At 36.7% G+C, this 19135-nt stretch overlaps 1 protein-coding gene across 1 annotated transcript; it reads right to left on the reverse strand.

The window, feature by feature from the left end:
• Nucleotides 1-4975: 4975 nt before the first annotated feature.
• LOC143625553 (uncharacterized) lies at nt 4976-10160 on the reverse strand. Its single transcript, XM_077095858.1, has 8 exons — nt 9734-10160; nt 8482-9375; nt 7738-8435; nt 7513-7600; nt 6765-7024; nt 6007-6682; nt 5209-5427; nt 4976-5163 (listed from the first exon to the last, which is right to left on the reverse strand). Exons 1-8 carry the CDS (start codon nt 10158-10160, stop codon nt 4976-4978), a joined length of 3450 nt encoding a protein of 1149 aa, XP_076951973.1.
• Between the last annotated feature and the right edge of the window lie 8975 nt (nt 10161-19135).

Here is a 19135-nt window from a genome sequence, read left to right on the forward strand (position 1 = left end):
GACAAACAATAATCAAAGAAACTATGGAATAAAACTCATCAAACAATCCTAAGTATCCATATGCATCAATTTAATATAATTAAAACTTTTACTAAATCATAAAAACCATAACGTAAAATAAATCCCAAGTCAAATCAAAACATCAAAGTAGGTTCATCATTAGCCTAGGTGGTCTAAGGGTTTAGCCAACAATCATATTCAAGAACAAAAGAAAGTAAATAAGTTTAAACAATAAATTCATGACAAAAATAATAGATTCAAACCAAATTATAAGTATGTTTAGATGAGTAGGTATTGAACCCGGATACTATCTGGTTGAACCGATATACCCTTCTCTCCTTGGCTGCCTTCTGTTCCAACCCTTCAATCAATTATCTACTTCCTGCCTTCTTTCCTGAATCCCCCACTTTCGTTCTCTCAATCCAAAGTAAGAAAAATTTACATATATATATATATATATATATATATATATATATATATGTTGCGTGACCTGCTTTCCACCGCCTCAACTAAATTCTTTTTTTTTCTTTTCTTTTTGCTTTCGCCATACTCTAGCCCACGCAATAATACTCGTTTTCAAGACCAAATAATTTCTTAGATCCCTCACATGCAATTTGTAACATTTCGGGTTTTTTCGTAACCACATTCGTTTAAGTTTAACCCGACATGAAATATTTTTAGATATTTAATATTAATCAAAATCCAATATTTTCAAGTAAATAAGTTTCCTAATGTTTACTTTAGGCCCTTGTACTTCAATCAATGTTTAAAACCAAATTATACCAAAACTAGTTCAAGTAATGTTCAATTAACAAAGTATAGGGACTAAACTTTTAAAAAATGAAACTTTTCTTCCTCATCCCCGGAGCGCCACACGGGCAGACCCCTCACCCCCGTCGCGTGCCGCCTTGAACTCCCTGCACAGATCGTTTATGCTCTAGTTCGTTTTCTAGCTCATTTAAGGTATTAAATCGTTTATTTTAGGCATATTAGAGAGAATTAAGGGCCAAGAAACAATCCTATAACTGAAACATAAGTATAATCTCGTTTCTTATCATCCAAGATCAAATCTTTTGATTATATTTAGTAATTTATTTATAAAAGTATGATTCACTTACCTAAACAGGCCAAAAGCCCATAATTAGTTCGTTTTATGTTTTCCTATATAAACAAGACATAACCATCTGCTGTAAACTTTAATCTAACCCTAAAGAACATCCCATAGCCATCACCTACCTCTGTTCATCCTCCAACCCTTCAGTTTTTGCATCTTCGTTAAAGATTCAAGACTTGTTCGTTGACTTTGCTTGCTTTAGGATCTTTGACTTCCGTTTCTCGTCAATCCTTTCACTTTCCAGGTAAGTTGTAAACTGTAGAATCGTTCATACACATTTCCTAGTCAATAGCCTTCAATCAATTTCGGTGATTGAAGGGTGTTGACTGGTCAATTGCTTCAAAACCCGATTAAGGGTAAAACAGTCAACAAGTTTGACTTATCGTTTTCTCATACTTCTGGACGGATTCAACGTTCGGTCCAGAAGACTTTTATTTTCGTAACGTAATTTTAAGGCTACAGCCCAAAACCTGACTTCCGAATCACAGTTTGGATTCTGGTCAGTACCAGCTCGCTTAAACATTAAAATCAACATAACTAGAGTTCTACCCCTCAGTTTGGATTGATTCCAGCGGCATTAAGTTCGTTTTTATTTATAGTTTCATATCCCAAAGTTTCAAATTCTGATCATTAATCTCGTTGGATGCGTATTGGACGACTCGCTTAAATCATTAGTTCGTTTATCAAATTTATTAATCACTTGCCTTCCGTCTAAGGTGAGTTTTACCATTCCCCTATTTTACTCGATTTCATAAAAGTTTTGGGAACATATGCGTATATAATACTACATATACATATCTATATATATACATATCAAAATAGCAAACGTGTAATTGTGTGTGATTAATCAAATCTACTTGTTATGTGCTTATGTGTTATTGTATTGATTCGCTTGACATATCCCCTTGGAGAGGGTTCTTATTCTCATTGACCATCGCCCGATTCGCTTGGCAACGGTCTTATTCTCATTATTTGCTTATAATTGATTTACCGGCACCCGATTCGCTTGGCAATGGTTTAATCGACAACTTACTTGCTTATGGTTTGATTTCATTACCGCACTATTACGTTTTGCTTATTTATCATATTAACATTATTTTGGTATCAAAACTTGGTGGTAAACTCACTCAACATGTTTGTTGACAAAACTCCATTTTCTACTCATATGCATGTTGCTTGTATTGAAGATTGAAGTTGGAAATGTAGACAAGACTTTAGGATATAATCAAGATAATCGTAATATGAACTCATATTTGTGTATTTAAATTGTTTTGTATATTTGGATAATGTGTGTAATATTTGTAAATAATTAATTAGATATTGTCACATTTTATATATGATAGTATCTTCGAGCTATGAGCAATCGGAACACGCCCCGGCATTTCCGCTTTAGGTTGGGGTGTGACACAATTACTACTGTTCTATTTATTTTTGTTTGCCAAGTCTTCCTTTAACTCCATATCAATTTAATAATTAGAAGATCAGAAGAACATGAGTGGAGGAAATTTAGTTATTGTAAACATGGATATTGAATTGATTTAAAGCCCCCATTTAAATATTATGTTTCAACTTATATTGCCAATTATTTCAGAAAACATCACTTATCATAAAATGAATTTTATAGAAATAGCTTTAAAGAAAGTTTTATAACATGTTTTGAGGTTCACTCGTCTGTCTCAATTTAATAAAAAATATTTTATTTGAGCTCGTTATCTTTTCAAATTCTTAAAACCCACACATGAACCAACGAAGAATAATATTCATTAAGAATCTAGCCCAAAAGTATTTAAAAATGTAGGAAATATTTATATAATGATATATATAATTTAGACCACATTAAATATCCCCACACTTAAACCTTTTTCGTCTCTGAAAAAGTCTAACTGCAATGGGATCAGAATCGGAGAAATATGATCTTAAAAACATATAGATTATCTTAAAATTTAGAACAACGCAAAAACTACGATCACCGATATTGTTGTCCACTTAAACCCATGCCTTTGCCTTTATCGGGACATGTAATATCCAACTATTATTACTATTATTATTATTATTATTATTATTATTATTATTATTATGTGTATTTAATCTAGTGGAACCCACAGTCAAGATCCGTTTTATTTTAGATTATACCGGATCTAACCACCCCAACTTGACTTAAACCTTATAAATAGCAGATTAAAAATTTGTTGCACATTTTCTTATTAATAGCTAAGACGATCAAGGATATTGTTTATCCACCTATGTTTAAGCATCAATGTCTACCAAGCAGCCATTAGATACGATTAAGGTTCAATTATTCAACTAACTAGCTAGTGATCCCCACTACATAACATACCTCCGTTATCAAGCAATACCTCGGATCCATTACCACCCGTGATTTTACAAGTTTCCATCTGGCGGCTTACATACGTCGTGTCTCTAGTTGATCCTGTTCTTAATGGTATGGGACGCAAGTAAGAGGACGACGTATGAGTAACAACGGGATGATCATTGGATCATCAAGATTTTACTTCACTGTAATTGATGTAAGTGAGTGTAATGATTGTAGTAAACTGCGGCTTTATGCTTAAAAGCTTTTATTTATTTAAATATCCGAAGATACGTAGATGAACAACCGTAAAACGACCCGTGGTCTTTGAACCCGAGGCATCCCATCAATACAGGATTTAAGGCTATAAAACCATACGCCTATGAAGTGTTAACCACTAAAACTAGAAGTGCAAGTTTTAAGTTTATATCACCGGCTACACGGCATTCTCTAACGTTAAACCTACCAAAGCATCGTATGATAGCGTATTTAGATTTCTTTAAAAATTCATAATTTTATACAATCAAACTAAAAATGAGGCTTAAGTATGGTCCGACCTTTCATCTCGTATTTTATACAGACTTAACATGTTTCCCACTAAAAATCATATTTTATCGTTTAAAACCAACTATCAAACCGCCCTTCATTCTCAAGGCTGAGCCTACCGAGACATCCCAAGTTAAGTGCGTGTTCTTTAATTATATCTTATTATTAGTAGTTTGAAAAACCGATTCCCGATAAGTATCCTCATCTCCCACTTATACGCAAAAAGAAACAAATTCAAAAGACATTTTTCAAAACTTTTTCAATTTAATTTATTTATTTATTTTATTTTTTTTACTTTTTTTAATATAATTAAAAACTTAAACGAAAAAACTAAAATGAAAAAGCATATGTACTCCCATCCCCACACTTAAAATTTGCATTGTCCTCAATGTAGGGACGGAAACACGACTAAAAAATTTAAAACAAAACAAAACCTAAAAAAAAATACAAAAAAAAATAAATACAAAAGAAAGCTAAAAATTAAAAACTAAAAATATAAAAACAAAGTAAAAAAGGAAAAGACTTAGCTGGTAGTATGCGCATGAAATATGACGCTAAAGTCTTCTTCCATAAATGCCCTCCATCTCCGAACGTGCTCAACAACCAGTATCTCCTTTTCTCGTACACGAACGGAAGCGGCAACAATACAAACAATATCTAAACATATATCTTATCAACTTGATAGATTTAATCATTCAAAGTACTAACCAGACCAACAACCCAACCAATATATAAAATGAACAACAACAACAACATATAGATAAATAAAAAGTATACGGCTCCTTCTGCTCCATCTCCACACTTGAATGTTGAATTATGCTTCAAGGGGATCTTTAATCTCATACTCTCTTCCTTCAAGGCTTTCAAAACTTAAAAACAAATAAAAACTACAAAAAAACTACGTTAGTGACTCAAGAAAAAATAAAAATAAAATAGAAATAAAAATAGGAAAGAATGTACAAACTCTACACTTGAGTTTTCACTCAAGATCCACGTGTGATAATTCAGTGCGATGGATCGAGAGGAGTTTCCTCCATCTCGATTGATTCCTCCGATCCTCCAAGATAGTGCTTTAAGCGATGACCGTTCACCTTCCAATATGCTCCATTATCCGGATTCTCCAACTCCACCACTCCACACGGGAAAACTTCTTTCACCAAGTACGGCCCCGTCCACTTTGATCTCAACTTTCCTGCAAACAACTTCAAACGAGAGTTAAATAATAATACCTTATCACCTTTCTTGAACTTCTTGCCGCCTTTCAACCTTCGATCATGTAGGGACTTCGTCTTTTCTTTGATGTTTAACGATCGAGAATACGCCACATCCCGAAGTCCTTCCAACTCATGAATCTGAAAGTAGCTTTTCCTCGCGGCCTCGGTAAGATCGACATTCACCATCTTCAATGCCCAATAAGCACGATGCTCCAACTCAACCGGAAGATGAAAAGACTTACCTTAAACAAGCATAAATGGTGTAGTACCAAACAGAGTCATGTATGCGGTTCGGAATGCCCACAACGCATCATCTAACTTCTCCGACCAATCTTTCCGACTAACCCCAACCGTTTTCTCCAAAATCCTCTTCACCCATTGATTTTCATTCTCGACTTGACCATACATTTGGGGGTGATAGGCAGTAGAGGTACGATGAATAACCCTATAATGAGCTAACGCTTTCTCCGTGACGGTATTACAAAAATGGGCTCCCCGATCACTAATAATAGCTCTCGGAGTACCAAAACGAGTAAACAACTTCTTAAGAAACTTCACAACTACTCGTGCATCATTCGTAGCCAATGCTTGGGCTTCCACCCACTTTGACACATAATCGATAGCTACCAAAATATACTTATTACCGTTCGATGTAGGAAGCGGTCCCATGAAGTCAATGCCCCACACATCAAAGATTTCAAGAATGTGAATGGGGTTTTGAGGCATCTCATTCTTAGAGGAAATATTGCCTATTCTTTGGCATGCATCACAAAGCTTCACAAACTCTTCAGCATCTTTAACAACTGTCGGCCAATAAAAACCACTATCAAACACCTTTTGTGCGGTAGCATGCGCACCATGATGACCTCCAGTCAACCCTTCATGAACTTGCCTGAGAATATCCCAACCTTCCTCCATCACACATCTCCTCAGAATCCGATCACCACCAATTTTAAATAAAAACGGGTCATCCCACACATACCTATGCACATCCCGAAAGAACTTCCTCTTTTGTTTCGTAGTCATACCCTCCAAAACAAAACCATTAGCCAAATAATTAGCAAAATCAGTGAACCATGGCACACCTTGCATCTCAGCCGCAACAAAATTGATTGACTCATGAGGGAATGTGTCTCCAATCTCCTCCTCACACAACTCTTCTCTCTTTGGATCTTCTAGGCGGGACAGATGATCGGCTGCTACATTTTCCGCACCCCTCGTATCTTTAATCTCGATGTCAAACTCGAAAAGTAGAAGAATCCACCGTATAAGACGAGGCTTCGCGTCTTTCTTCTGAAAGAGGAAATGCAAGGCCGCATGATCGGTAAAAACGGTGGTCTTCGAAAGTACGAGATACGAGCGGCACTTATCAAATGCAAACACAACAGCTAAAAGTTCCTTCTCGGTGGTGGTGTAGTTCTCTTGAGCATCGTTCAACGTCTTGCTAGCATAATAGATGGGGTGAAAATGTTTTATCTCTCTTTTGCCCCAAAACCGCTCCAACCGCATAGTCGCTAGCATCACACATGAGCTCAAACGGCAAGCTCCAATCGGGAGAAAAAAGAATGGGAGCACTTACGAGCTTCTCTTTCAAATACATGAATGCCTTCGAACACTCATCATCAAATACAAACGGCACATCTTTCTCGAGGAGTCGGGTCATCGGGTGGGTAATTTTGGAAAAGTCTTTGATAAATTGCTGATAAAATCCTGCATGACCGAAGAAACTCCTAATCGCCTTCACATTCGTTGGTGGAGGAAGTCTACTTATAGTATCAATCTTTGTCCGATCCACCTCAATACCATCTCTCGAGATCTTATGACCCAACACGATCTCCTCTGTCACCATAAAATGGCATTTTTTCAACATCAACTTCGTTTCGATACACCTCTTCAACATCTTCTCAAGATTATCCAAACATTGATCGAAAGAATTACCGTAAACCGAAAAATCGTCCATAAACACCTCCATGGATGTCTCTATCATATCCTGAAAGATGGCCACCATACAACGTTGAAAGGTAGCCGGAGCATTAGATAGTCCAAATGGCATGCGACGGTACGCAAACGTGCCATACGGACATGTAAAAGTCGTCTTCTCTTGGTCTTCCGGTGCAATGGGGATTTGAAATATCCCGAAAAACCGTCAAGAAAACAGTAAAACTGCTGACCTGCCAAACACTCCAACATTTGATCAATAAACGACAATGGGAAGTGGTCCTTCCGGGTGGCATCGTTCAATCGCCGATAATCAATACACACACGCCAACTAGTGACCATACGCGAAGGGATAAGCTCATTCTTCTCGTTCATCACCACAATCATACCTCCCTTATTCGGAACAACTTGGGTCGGGCTCACCCATGGTGAATCGAAGATTGGGTAGATCATCCCGACATCCATCAACTTCAATACCTCCTTTTCACCACCTTCATCATATTCGAATTAAGACGTCTTTGTGGTTGCATCACCGGTTTGTACTCATCCTCCATTAGAATCCGGTGCGTGCAATAAGCGGGGCTAATACCTTGAATATCGGAAAGTCTCCATGCAATCGCCCCCTTATGCAACTTCAACACATCTATCAACTTCGTCTTCTCTTCTTCCGTCAATTTCAAAGACACAATAACGGGCAAGTTCGAGCCCTCAACGAGATACGCATACTCCAAGTGTGACGGGAGTACTTTAAACTCCAAAGGAGCGAGGTTCTCCACGGAACCCGCCTCACTCTCACAGCTAATCTCATTCACTTCTATAATCTCGGGCAAACCCGAAATCTCAACGAACTCATCACAAACCGAATCATTCTCACACGACTCATCCTTATCCAAATCATCACAATCAACCAACCCATTACTTCCCACGATATCCGCACCACAAATATAATCGAAACAACTATCAATACCTGCAATAACCGAGTTAATAAAATAAACCGAGTGCAATGGACAACTGAAATCATCTTGATCACTCCGATGCCTCATCGACCTCGCGACATCATAAGTAACATTCTCATCACCAACCCGAAATGTGATCTTCTCATCATACACATTGATAAGCGCTTTTGCGGTTCGCAAAAACGGATGACCAAGAATAATGGGAACCTTCTTGTCGGCCTCCATATCGAGCACCAAAAAATCAACCTGGAATGCAAACTTATCCACCTTCACAAGAAAATTCTCAATAATACCTCTGAGATACTTAACAGAACGATCGGCCAACGATAAAGACATGCGAGTCGGTGTAAGCTCGCCTAGCTCCAACTTCTCGTATAAAGAATATGGCATCAAAATTTATACTTGCACCCAAATCCGCCAATGCATGGCTCATCGCATCACTACCAAACAAACACGGAATCGTAAACACACCTGGGTCCGACAACTTCTCGGGCACGCGATTCAACACTACCGCCGAACAATCTCCCATGAGGGGAATCGATGATTCCTCCCCCAACCTATCATTCCTCTTCAACAGGTCTTTCAAAAACTTTGCGTATGTCGGCATGTGTTGGAGGGCTTCAATAAATGGGAGATTAATCTTCAACTGTTGGAACATGTCAAGAAAGTGCCCATACTCCCGCGTATAATTCTGATGTTTTAAAAGATCGGGATATGGGACACGAGAGTGATCAATTACAGGTGATGGCCGGATTTCAACCGACTTTTTCTTTACTGGCGGTGCAACCGGTGCGGTGTTCTGCACTTTTCCTAGCACTTCCATCACGATTTCTTCATCCATCACCTCCTCATCTTGGACTTCAACCTCATCCTTTCTGACATCGAGACCCAAAACCTTGCCGTTATGAGTAGTAATCGCCTTTAGTTGAGCAGCCGGATTGTGCTGATTAGAACCTGAAAACTGTCCCGGGGGCCTCTCATCCAATCGTCGAACAATATCGCCAATGGACCTTTGCATGTAAAGTAGAGCCGATTTTTGATTCTTAATAAGCAGGTCATGATCGGCAAGAGTCTTTTGAGTAACTTGATCTCTAGTAACGATTTGATGCATCATCTCGTCCAACTTCTTACTCAGATCTGGCCCATTATTCGAACTTTGACCATTAGAACCTTCATTGTTATACTGTCCCTGATTTCGTTTAAAGGGAGCTTGGAAACCAGGTGGCCCACCGGCCGGACGCCAATTCGAGTTACTTTGCCCTTGATTCTGGTTTGATTCTTGTAGTTGTTCCAGTTCTGATTATTGTTGAAAGCATTAGGGAACCTGTTTTGACCAGCCACAAAATCAACATCTTGATTATTCATCCACGGACACTCCAGCGTACCATGATCACCCCTACACATATCACACTTATCCACCATATCCTACAATTTCTCTATATCTTGGGTAAGATTCTCAATAGCATCAGCCATACCAGTATCCAGATTAACCTGGTGTATACCTCGAGAAGATGAGAAGGTACTGGTGACGGGATTGGAATTCCCGCCTCATGGCTTCTTCACGTACTCAGATTGCGCGAAACTTTCAAACATCTTGTTACACTCGGTCACATTCTTCTTGTCCATCAAATTACCCCCAGTAGCTGTGTCAAACCTCGCTTGAGCTTCATAAGTAAGCCCATTGTAAAACTTCTCAACAAGGGCCCAAGGTGTGAGCCCACGTTGTGAACAACGTGAAAGCAGATTCTGAAAGTGCTCCCAAGCTTGGTAGTATGGCTCATCTGGCCCAATGTGAAAGGAGTGGATCTGATCACGGAGGCGAGAGCCTTAGCAGGGGGAAAGTACTTCTTGATGAAGGCATTGCGAAGCTCCCAAGTAGTGAATGCTCCAGCAGGTTGTGAGTCGAGCCAAGTGGTGGCACGACCTGAAAGTGTAAACGGGAACAAGTGAAGCAAGATCGCATCCTCATTAGCACCTTGCAAATTGAACATTTTGAACACACGAATCAAAAGGTTGATGTGTGCCGGTGCATATTCATCTTCATGGCCATGGAATCGGTGGTGTTGGGTGATGTTTGTCATGACGTAAGATGGAATATTCCATGATTTAGGGTTATCAATCTAGGGAGCGATAATGGGTGAGTGATCTCCATGGAACCCTTCCAAAGCTTGCTGGTACACTGTTCGAATATTTTCGGCCATTGGGATGGGTCTGAGACTTGGTGGTGGTGATTTGCGGGTGATGATTTCGGTGAAGTATCTATGGTGATCGGTTGCTTTTCAGACGATGATGAACTTGCCTCGGACTTCAACGGAGTGGGTCCAAAGCAATCCAACGGAGGTCCTTGCGAACGAAGATTTGGCATGTACCTGAAAAACACGCAAAACAAAATTGGTAGACTCTAATAAAGGACTCAAATATAAGAAAACTAAAAATAGAAAAAATAACTAACACTTAAAATTAGACTCCTACAACTAAAAGCAATAATTAAAGCAAATAGCACGTATATAGCAAGCAAGTCTAATCAAATCTAATAACGCAATCGCCAAGAATCCCCGACAACAGCGCCAAAAACTTGATGTGCTAAAAGTAGTTTAATATTTATTAACTAAATTAACTAAAAATAAACACTAAGTAATACTCTAGACTCTCTAAAACTCGACTAAACTACTAACCGGCAAGTGAACCGGTCGACTATAGTAAAGCTAAGTAAGTCCGGATATCGAACCCATGAGACTCTCTAAATTACGTTTATTAGCTAATTAGATAGATATGACTTATTAATTTATATTTATTTGAGGGGGGGGGTTATTTAAAATACTAATTTAATACTATTATTAAAAACTATTTAAGAAAACAAGTAATTAAAACGAACCAAAAGTTTGTTTGTTAAATAATATGATATTAGAAAACTACCTAGGCTAGCATCCCCTAAATTTCAGTTATGACTTAACCGGGAAAGTATTTAGTTATGAACTGGGATCAGAAAATAGACACTTAAAAGAAAACCCGAACAAGACTCCTGACCCTTTTCAAGAAGACACCTATGGGTTTCTAATAAATTTTAACGGACACCTGTATTAAAAAATAAGTTCCCTTACGGTCACCTAATTAATTATGATCCAGTTCCTTTATACGAAATCCTACCTTACAGCGCGGAAATCAAAGGCAATTTAATATATTTAATTGATTTAATAGACAATAATAAATAATCAACCATAGACGGACTCCTTACGAAGAACTAAATCTAGCAAGATTAAATAATATAGATCTATCAATAACCTAGCACTTTACAAATTTTAGGTTAGCAGCACACTTAGGTTTATTTGACAATATTATTCCTACGATCTTATCGCGAAATCAAATCATAAAATAATCAAGAACACAAAGTAATTGAACTAATAGCAACCTATCATATGACAAACAATAATCCAGGAAACTATGGAATAAAACTCATCAAAAAATCTTAAGTATCCATATGCATCAATTTAATATAATTAAACCTTTTACTAAACTATAAAAACCATAACGTAAAATAAATCCCAAGTCAAATCAAAACATCAAAATAGGTTCATCATAAGCCTAGGCGGTCTAAGGGTTCAGCCAACAACCATATTCAAGAACAAAAGAAAGTAAATAAGTTTAAATAATAAATTCATGACAGAAATAATAGATTCAAACAAAATAATAAGTATGTTTTGATGAGTAGGTATTGAACCCGGATACTATCTAGTTGAACCGATATACCCTTCTCTCCTTGGCTGCCTTCTGTTCCAACCCTTCAATCAATTATCGACTTCCTGCCTTCTTTCCTGAATCCCCCACTTTCGTTCTCTCCACCCAAAGTAAGAAAAATTTATATATATATTGTTGCGTGACCTACTTTCCACCACCTCAACTAAATTTTTTTTTCTTTTCTTTTTTCTTGCGCCATACTCCAGCCCACGAAAGAATATTCGTTTTCAGGCCCAAATAATTTCTTAGATCCCTCACATGCAATTACTATTGTTCTCTTTATTTTTGTTTGCTAAGTCTTCCTAAAAATTGCTACAAGAAGCCGTGGATGCACTTCTTGATAATGGAATCTGCGGACAGCCAATGAGGGATGATCATAATAGAATTTACAAGTCGCTTTCAGATGTAATTGAAGGCAAAGAAGGAAGAGTTCGCGAGACTCTGCTTGGTAAACTGGTCGATTATTCAGGGCGGTCAGTGATTGTCGTAGGCCCTTCACTTTCATTACATCGATGTGGATTACCTCGCGAAATTGCAATAGAACTTTTCCAGGCATTTGTAATTCGTGACCTAATTAGAAAACATCTTGCTTCGAACATAGGAGTTGGTAAGAGTCAAATTCGGAAAAAAAAACTATTGTATGGGAAATACTTCAGGAAATTCTGGATGACCATCCTGTATTACTGAATAGAGCGCCTACTCTGCATAGATTAGGCATACAGGCATTCCTTCCCATTTTAGTGGAAGGGCGTGCTATTTGTTTACATCCATTAGTTTGTAAGGGCTTCAATGCGGACTTTGACGGGGATCAAATGGATAATTGTGTATCTTAATGCATTACAGACTTATCTGTCAACTTTTCCACTATCACCCCAAAAAAACCAAACTCTGCCTTACGTAAAGTTGCCAGAGTACGATTAACCTCTGGATTTGAAATCACTGCTTATATACCCGGTATTGGTCATAATTCACAAGAACATTCTGTAGTCTTAGTAAGAGGGGGGAGGGTTAAGGATTTACCCGGTGTGAGATATCACATTGTTCGAGGAACCCTAGATGCTGTCGGAGTAAAGGATCGTCAACATGGGCGTTCTAGTGCGTTGTAGATTCTTATCCAAGACTTGTATCATTTAATCATGCCATGTGAATCGCTAGAAACATGTTAAGTGTATGGCTAACCCAATAACGAAAGTTTCGTAAGGGGACTGGAGCAGGCTACCATGAGACAAAAGATCTTCTTTCTAAAGAGATTCGATTCGGAACTATTATATGTCTAAGGTTCAATATTGAAAAAATTTCAAAGGTTTTCCCTGACTTTGTCCGTGTCAACAAACAATTCGAAATACCTCGACTTTTTAGAACATGTCCGAGTCAAATAGCAATGATTTGAAGCACTTCTTTTTACACTATTTCGGAAACCCAAGGACTCAATCGTATGGATATGTAAAATACAGGATTTCCAATCCTAGCAGGAAAAGGAGGGAAACGGATACTCAATTTAAAGTGAGTAAACAGAATTCCATACTCTATATCTTAGATACATATAGAATTCTGCGGAAAGCCGTATTCGATGAAAGTCGTATGTACGGCTTGGAGGGAGATCTTTCATATCTTTCGAGATCCACCCTACAATATGGGGTAAAAAAGCCAAAATAAGTGATTTTAGCCCTTATAAAAAGAAAACTGATTCTTGAACCCCTTTCACGCTCATGTCACGTCGAGGTACTGCAGAAGAAAAAACTGCAAAATCCGATCCAATTTATCGTAATCGATTAGTTAACATGTTGGTTAACCGTATTCTGAAACACGGAAAAAAATCGTTGGCTTATCAAATTATCTATCGAGCCAAAACTCCATAATAATTGTGGGCCTAATATTAATTTAATAATTAGAAGATTAGAAGAACATGAGTGGAGGATTCTTAGTTATTGTAAACATGGATATTGAATTAATTTAAAGCCCCCATTTAAATATTATGTTTCAACTTATATTGCCAATTATTTCAGAAAACATCACTTATCATAAAATTAATTTTATAGAAATAGCTTTATAGAAAGTAAATAATAAAAATATATATAACATGTTTTGAGGTTCACTCGTCTGTCTCAATTTAATAAAAAATATTTTATTTGATCTCGTTATCTTTTCAAATTCTTAAAACCCACTCATGAACCAACGAAAAATAATATTCATTAAGAATCTAGCCCAAAAGTATTTAAAAATGTAAGAAATATTTATATAATAATATATAGAATTTAGACCACATCAGATTACCCACAAGCCACCCAACCAGATTCTATTGATGTGTATGTAGATGAGAAACAAATCATTTATATCAAAATTAGCACAATGAATGTGAAATGAATATGAAACAAAAACAGGGGCAGCATATTTGATTTTTTTTTCTCACACTTCTTTCCATCTTCCCAACTTATATTAACCCAAAAAGGTAACTTTAAGATTATTATATATATATATATATATTACTTATGACGTCATCCGGGTCAATATCTAGTCCGACCTTTGACCCGGTAAGATGTCCGGGCCAGGTCTAAAAACATTGATTATAGGCTTAAAAGGCTTTTAGTATAGTCATTGATATTGTATGGTAGCTTTTTCATGATATGTAGATGTCTATGTGATATAAACATATTATTATGCTAAGTCAGATATGTATACATTTGAAGATGCAAGTGTGTCTCAATACACATCTCTCCGATTGATGGGCAGAAACGTAATTATCCAGTAATACACAAGCTTGTTGGTGTTATGGTCAACCCAAAATGAAACATCTTTTATTTGATTTGAACAGTAAAGTGATTAAAAATATTACACATCAACCCAAAAGTTATTCAAAATTGATCCAAAATACGATCATACAAACTTTAAGGGGTTTACCTAGAACTACAAAGGTGGGGCATTCAAATAAGTCCTAAACAACTTGAATGGAAGGCATGTAAGTCCGTATTGCATGGCATGTAAGTACAACGTTCAACCTTAAAGTGTGAATTTACAAAATTATTTATACAAAAGTCTTTTCAAAATATCAAAAGTTTTTGACCATACATCAGGGGGTTAAAGTGGGGTGACTTGGAGAGAACTAAATAAGCCCTGAGAAGAGATATGGTGCAACTTAAGTCCAAAGTGGGGTCCTTTCAAAACTTGTGCTCTAACTGAAACTTAGTAATATCACAGAAAGCAGTGATAATCATGCTAGGTTTAAAATACCTGCTATCAACCTGACTTAAGTCATAATAAGGCTGACCATGAAGTGTTGTGAAGTGATTTGATCAATATGATCCCATGTTGAGATGTTTTCTTAAAGGAAATGTTTTGAAATAAAAAGAACTGAAATTTGATCTCTTTTTCACCTTAAACTTATGCTTGAGTCAGTCCTGAGTTTGAATGGTTCATTATTGATGATTTGATTAGAGGTTCTTTGTATGGATATGCCTAAACTGTGGATATGCCATTCATCCACTCAAGTGTATTCGAGCTTGTTTACTTGTTAGAATAATTTTCTAAGTGTTTCGAGCATGATTTTGTGATTGAAAAGGTGATTTTTCCTCTATGAGCATAAGTGGATGAATGGAAATGATTCTAAGTGTTTTCGAGTATGATTGTGTAATTTGGGTGTGTTCGAGTATGTTGAGTGACTGATAATTTTTCTAAGTATTTCGATGTAACGCCCATAGATTTTCGTTAAAAGGGTTTATGCGTAACAAAGCTTGTATTTTAACCAAGATTCGTTCCGGCATCCTAAAGGACCTCCTGGTCGTTCCTATAAGCCTTGTTGTTCAACTGTTGACACAAGACATCTCAATTTGTAAAGTTCGGGGGCTAGAGTGTAAGATTTATATAATAAAAAAAAATAAAACCTAAAACCCTCCCCCCTTGCCTGCGATCGGTGGTATGAGCAGCCCCAAACATTCTTTTTTTCTCACTTCTCCAATCATCCAACCTTAATTCTTACAATTTGTGGTGTTTTCGATTGATTCTCAGGATTCCTAACGTTAATTGGTAAGTTTTATGTATCAATTTTATGTTTTGATAAGTTCTTGATAAACCCTAAATGTCCAAAATTTTATAATTTTGATGATTATGATGCTAATTGATGATTTAGAACCCTAGAGATGTCATAAACATGTTAGGGTTTGAGTTTTGAGTATAACAGTTTCTGACAGATTCGTACTTGTTTATTGTTAGGTCTGTAACTCGATGAAAATTTATTTTTTTTGATCGATTCTTGTTTCTATGATGTTCTACACTGAGTCTAGTTTCCAGAAAGGTATAATTTGTAATTTTTGGACGAGAATTGAATGGTTTTTATGATTTTATACAAACGGGTGTCAAAGTTGATGTGGTGCAGATTCTGGTCTGTCTTCCCGACATCATAACTCTTTTTTGACAAGTCCAAATTAGTTGATTCCACTTCTGAAAGTTCACATTTTGAGTTAATATTACAATCCAATTGGAATAGCCTAATTTGGTTTGGTAATTATTTTCAAACAAATAAAACACTTTTGCTGCGCGCTGAAATAGCTGCACGTACCTTTCTTTGTTGGAAGAATTTTTATGATTTTTGTGTGCATTGGAAAAAGATAAAAAAAAATATTTTTAAAAGCCTAAGACATTTATTAAATTCTGGTAAATATTTCATAATTTATTTACATGGTTTTCCTATGTAATAAAATGCATCTTTGCGTGCTAAAATCTGTCTGTTATACTCATTATTGATCGATAAGTTCGTTTTAGGCTTAACCGGTGGCTGTCCAATTGTGTTCTTGTTGGGGCTGTTTGAAGTGAGGTTTTGCTCCGTCATCTTCCTAGGTATGTCATATGTGTTATACTTTAGTATCGTGGGCTATGAAGCTCGTTTGATTGATCAATTGTCGATAGATTGAAAAACAAGGTTTCGGTTGTCTATTTTTTTAATTGTTGTGTCTAGCATGTTTTTTGAGAGGATTAACAACCAATTCAATTTGTGTAGCCTTGGTATCTTATACGGGCTGTGGAAAACTAAATTGTTATGTTAATGGGTCTGAATTAGTTGTCGGTCACTCAAACGGGTTGGTACAATGCACTTCGCGTTTATTTGATAGTTGGTGCGTTGTGGTTGCGAGTTACCGACCCAACCAACTCGTGTAGTGTCATGTGGGCTATTAGGCTGTGATTTTATCAAATTTGGTCCACACGGGGCTGAGTTGGATGTTAAGTGCCTAAACAACTCATAAACGCGCATATTCGTCTCACCTAGCACTTCCGGGGGTAATTGGGGGATTCTTTATTTCCGGGATTATCTAAGGGTGGTTTTGGTAAATATAACGCCCCGGGGGCTGTCATAATTGAAATTGGTAAGGATGAGGCTTAGGTAACTCAAACCATATTAGAACGCCTTGTTGGATAAACGAGTCTCTTTGGTATCGTTAGTAACTATTGTATTTAATCCGACAAGCGTGTGAGATGTGGAATTATTTAGGGGCCCTCTAGCTCGTGGTGACTTGGTGCCTCGTGTCAGGTGAGTTCATGATGCCCCTTTTAAATCTTTTTACTTTTTGGGCTAACATACACACCATATTTCAATTTTATCCGACTATACTCGTTTAAACTAATTGGATGGTTTTATATGGCCTTACTTGTGTTTGTGGGTTCATGAACATATGGGTGAATTATATTCTATGCCTTAGAATATTTTATAAGGTTATAGACATTACTTATGGTCTAGACACAAGGATATAGGCTTACTCGTATTGTAGTATGTCATGAGATGAAATTTATGAATGTGTATGCAGGTGTTACTTTATGACCATAGGCTTACTTTCATTATGATATATTTTGGAATGATATATATGTATAAATATATATATATATATATATATGTATATATATATATATATGTATATATGTATATATGCATATACGCATGTTTATACATGCGTTAATTTATGGCCAATAATTGGCAATGTTAATTAGTCGTTATCGACTAAGGATGTTTGCGTATGCCTACTTTGTGTTTGCATATGGATGGATGGTGATCTTGGCCGGGCCAAACTATACTACTTAGGTTCTAAAATCCTGTGGTGGGCCCTGGAAAGCCTGTAAGGGGGAAGGCTCGTGAGGCATGATCACCATCGGATGGAATGTTACGTGTTTGGGTTGTACGTGTGCTCGACCCTGATGTTATTACTTGGATGTTACGTGTTTGGGTTGTACATGTGCTCGACCCTGATGTTATTACTTGGATGTTAAGCATAGGGATATAACTATATAGATATATAAGTATGACTACTTATTGTTTATTTTGGCCTAACTGTCCAGGTCCCGTTTTTTTATATTTAAACTCTTGGAATGATTATTTAAATGTTGATTATTAAAACTTGAACTCACTCAGCTCAAGCTGACTTTGTGTGTATGTTAGTGTGAGTTTCAGGTTTAGAGGAGGATGCTTATCGCTTGGACGTGCTCGAGACTACTTGGACGGTTGAAGACATATCTAGTCGGGGATTTCAATGATGAACACTGTTTCGTTTTTTAACTATTACTAGATATATCTAAAGTTTGTTTTGGGCATCCTTCCCGGCTTTGGAGAACTTGTTTTAGTACTTGTGATTTTTCGCTGATTATATACTCTGAACAGGTATTAAAATAAAATGAATTGCTTTGGGTTTAAAATCACATTTTCCCGGTTTTGGAAATTTTGATATTCCTTATTCCGCTGGTTATTACTCTGAAACGATTTTAATAAGATGAATTTGCTTGGCTTTAAATTTTTGAGAATTTTTTTTGGATATGATGACCAACTGTAGGATTCCCGGGATTCGGGGTCTTACATTCGAGCACATATTAAGTATGCTACAGGAAACGAGCAAAATGATAACATACTCGAGCATTGTGTGGTTTCTAGAAATTGTCTTAAGTGTTTTCGAGAATACATAAGAGACAAGCAGGAAATCACTTTAAGTTGGTTATAACTTGCAGTCTTAGTAAATTCGAGCATAGTGATTATCCTAAATGCATTGTTATATGTTAAGTGTTTAATCATTACACTTTCAAGTATGATTTCATCAACGAGCAAGGGTGAAATTTTGTTTTGTTATTTATTGTGTGGATTTTGGTTAAGGTAAAGTCTCGAGCACGGGTAGAACTCGAGTACAGGTTTGATGCTTAAAAGACTATTAAATTTGCTTAAGTTTTCTTTCGAGTAGACGTAGTTTTAGAGCAATCTCTTTAATGAATAATATCCATACTTAACCAAATTTAATTTAGTTTGATCAGGCATACTTTGAAAATACTTTTCGAGCATATTTGAAGACAACTGTCT

This window comes from Bidens hawaiensis, unplaced genomic scaffold (assembly GCF_021521415.1).
Source record: "Bidens hawaiensis isolate Kalapana, Puna unplaced genomic scaffold, B.hawaiensis_p1.1 tig00004109_1, whole genome shotgun sequence".
Classification (NCBI taxonomy): domain Eukaryota; kingdom Viridiplantae; phylum Streptophyta; class Magnoliopsida; order Asterales; family Asteraceae; genus Bidens; species Bidens hawaiensis.

Coding starts and splice junctions, on each gene's coding strand:
- LOC143625553 (XM_077095858.1), bottom strand. CDS start 10,160: ATGACAAACATCACCCAACACCACCGATTCCATGGCCATGAAGATGAA. Junction 8,436..8,481: donor ATTGGCGGATTTGGGTGCAA/GTATAAATTTTG, acceptor AGTTGGAGCTAG/GCGAGCTTACACCGACTCGC. Junction 5,164..5,208: donor CGGCAAGAAGTTCAAGAAAG/GTGATAAGGTAT, acceptor AGTTGTTTGCAG/GAAAGTTGAGATCAAAGTGG.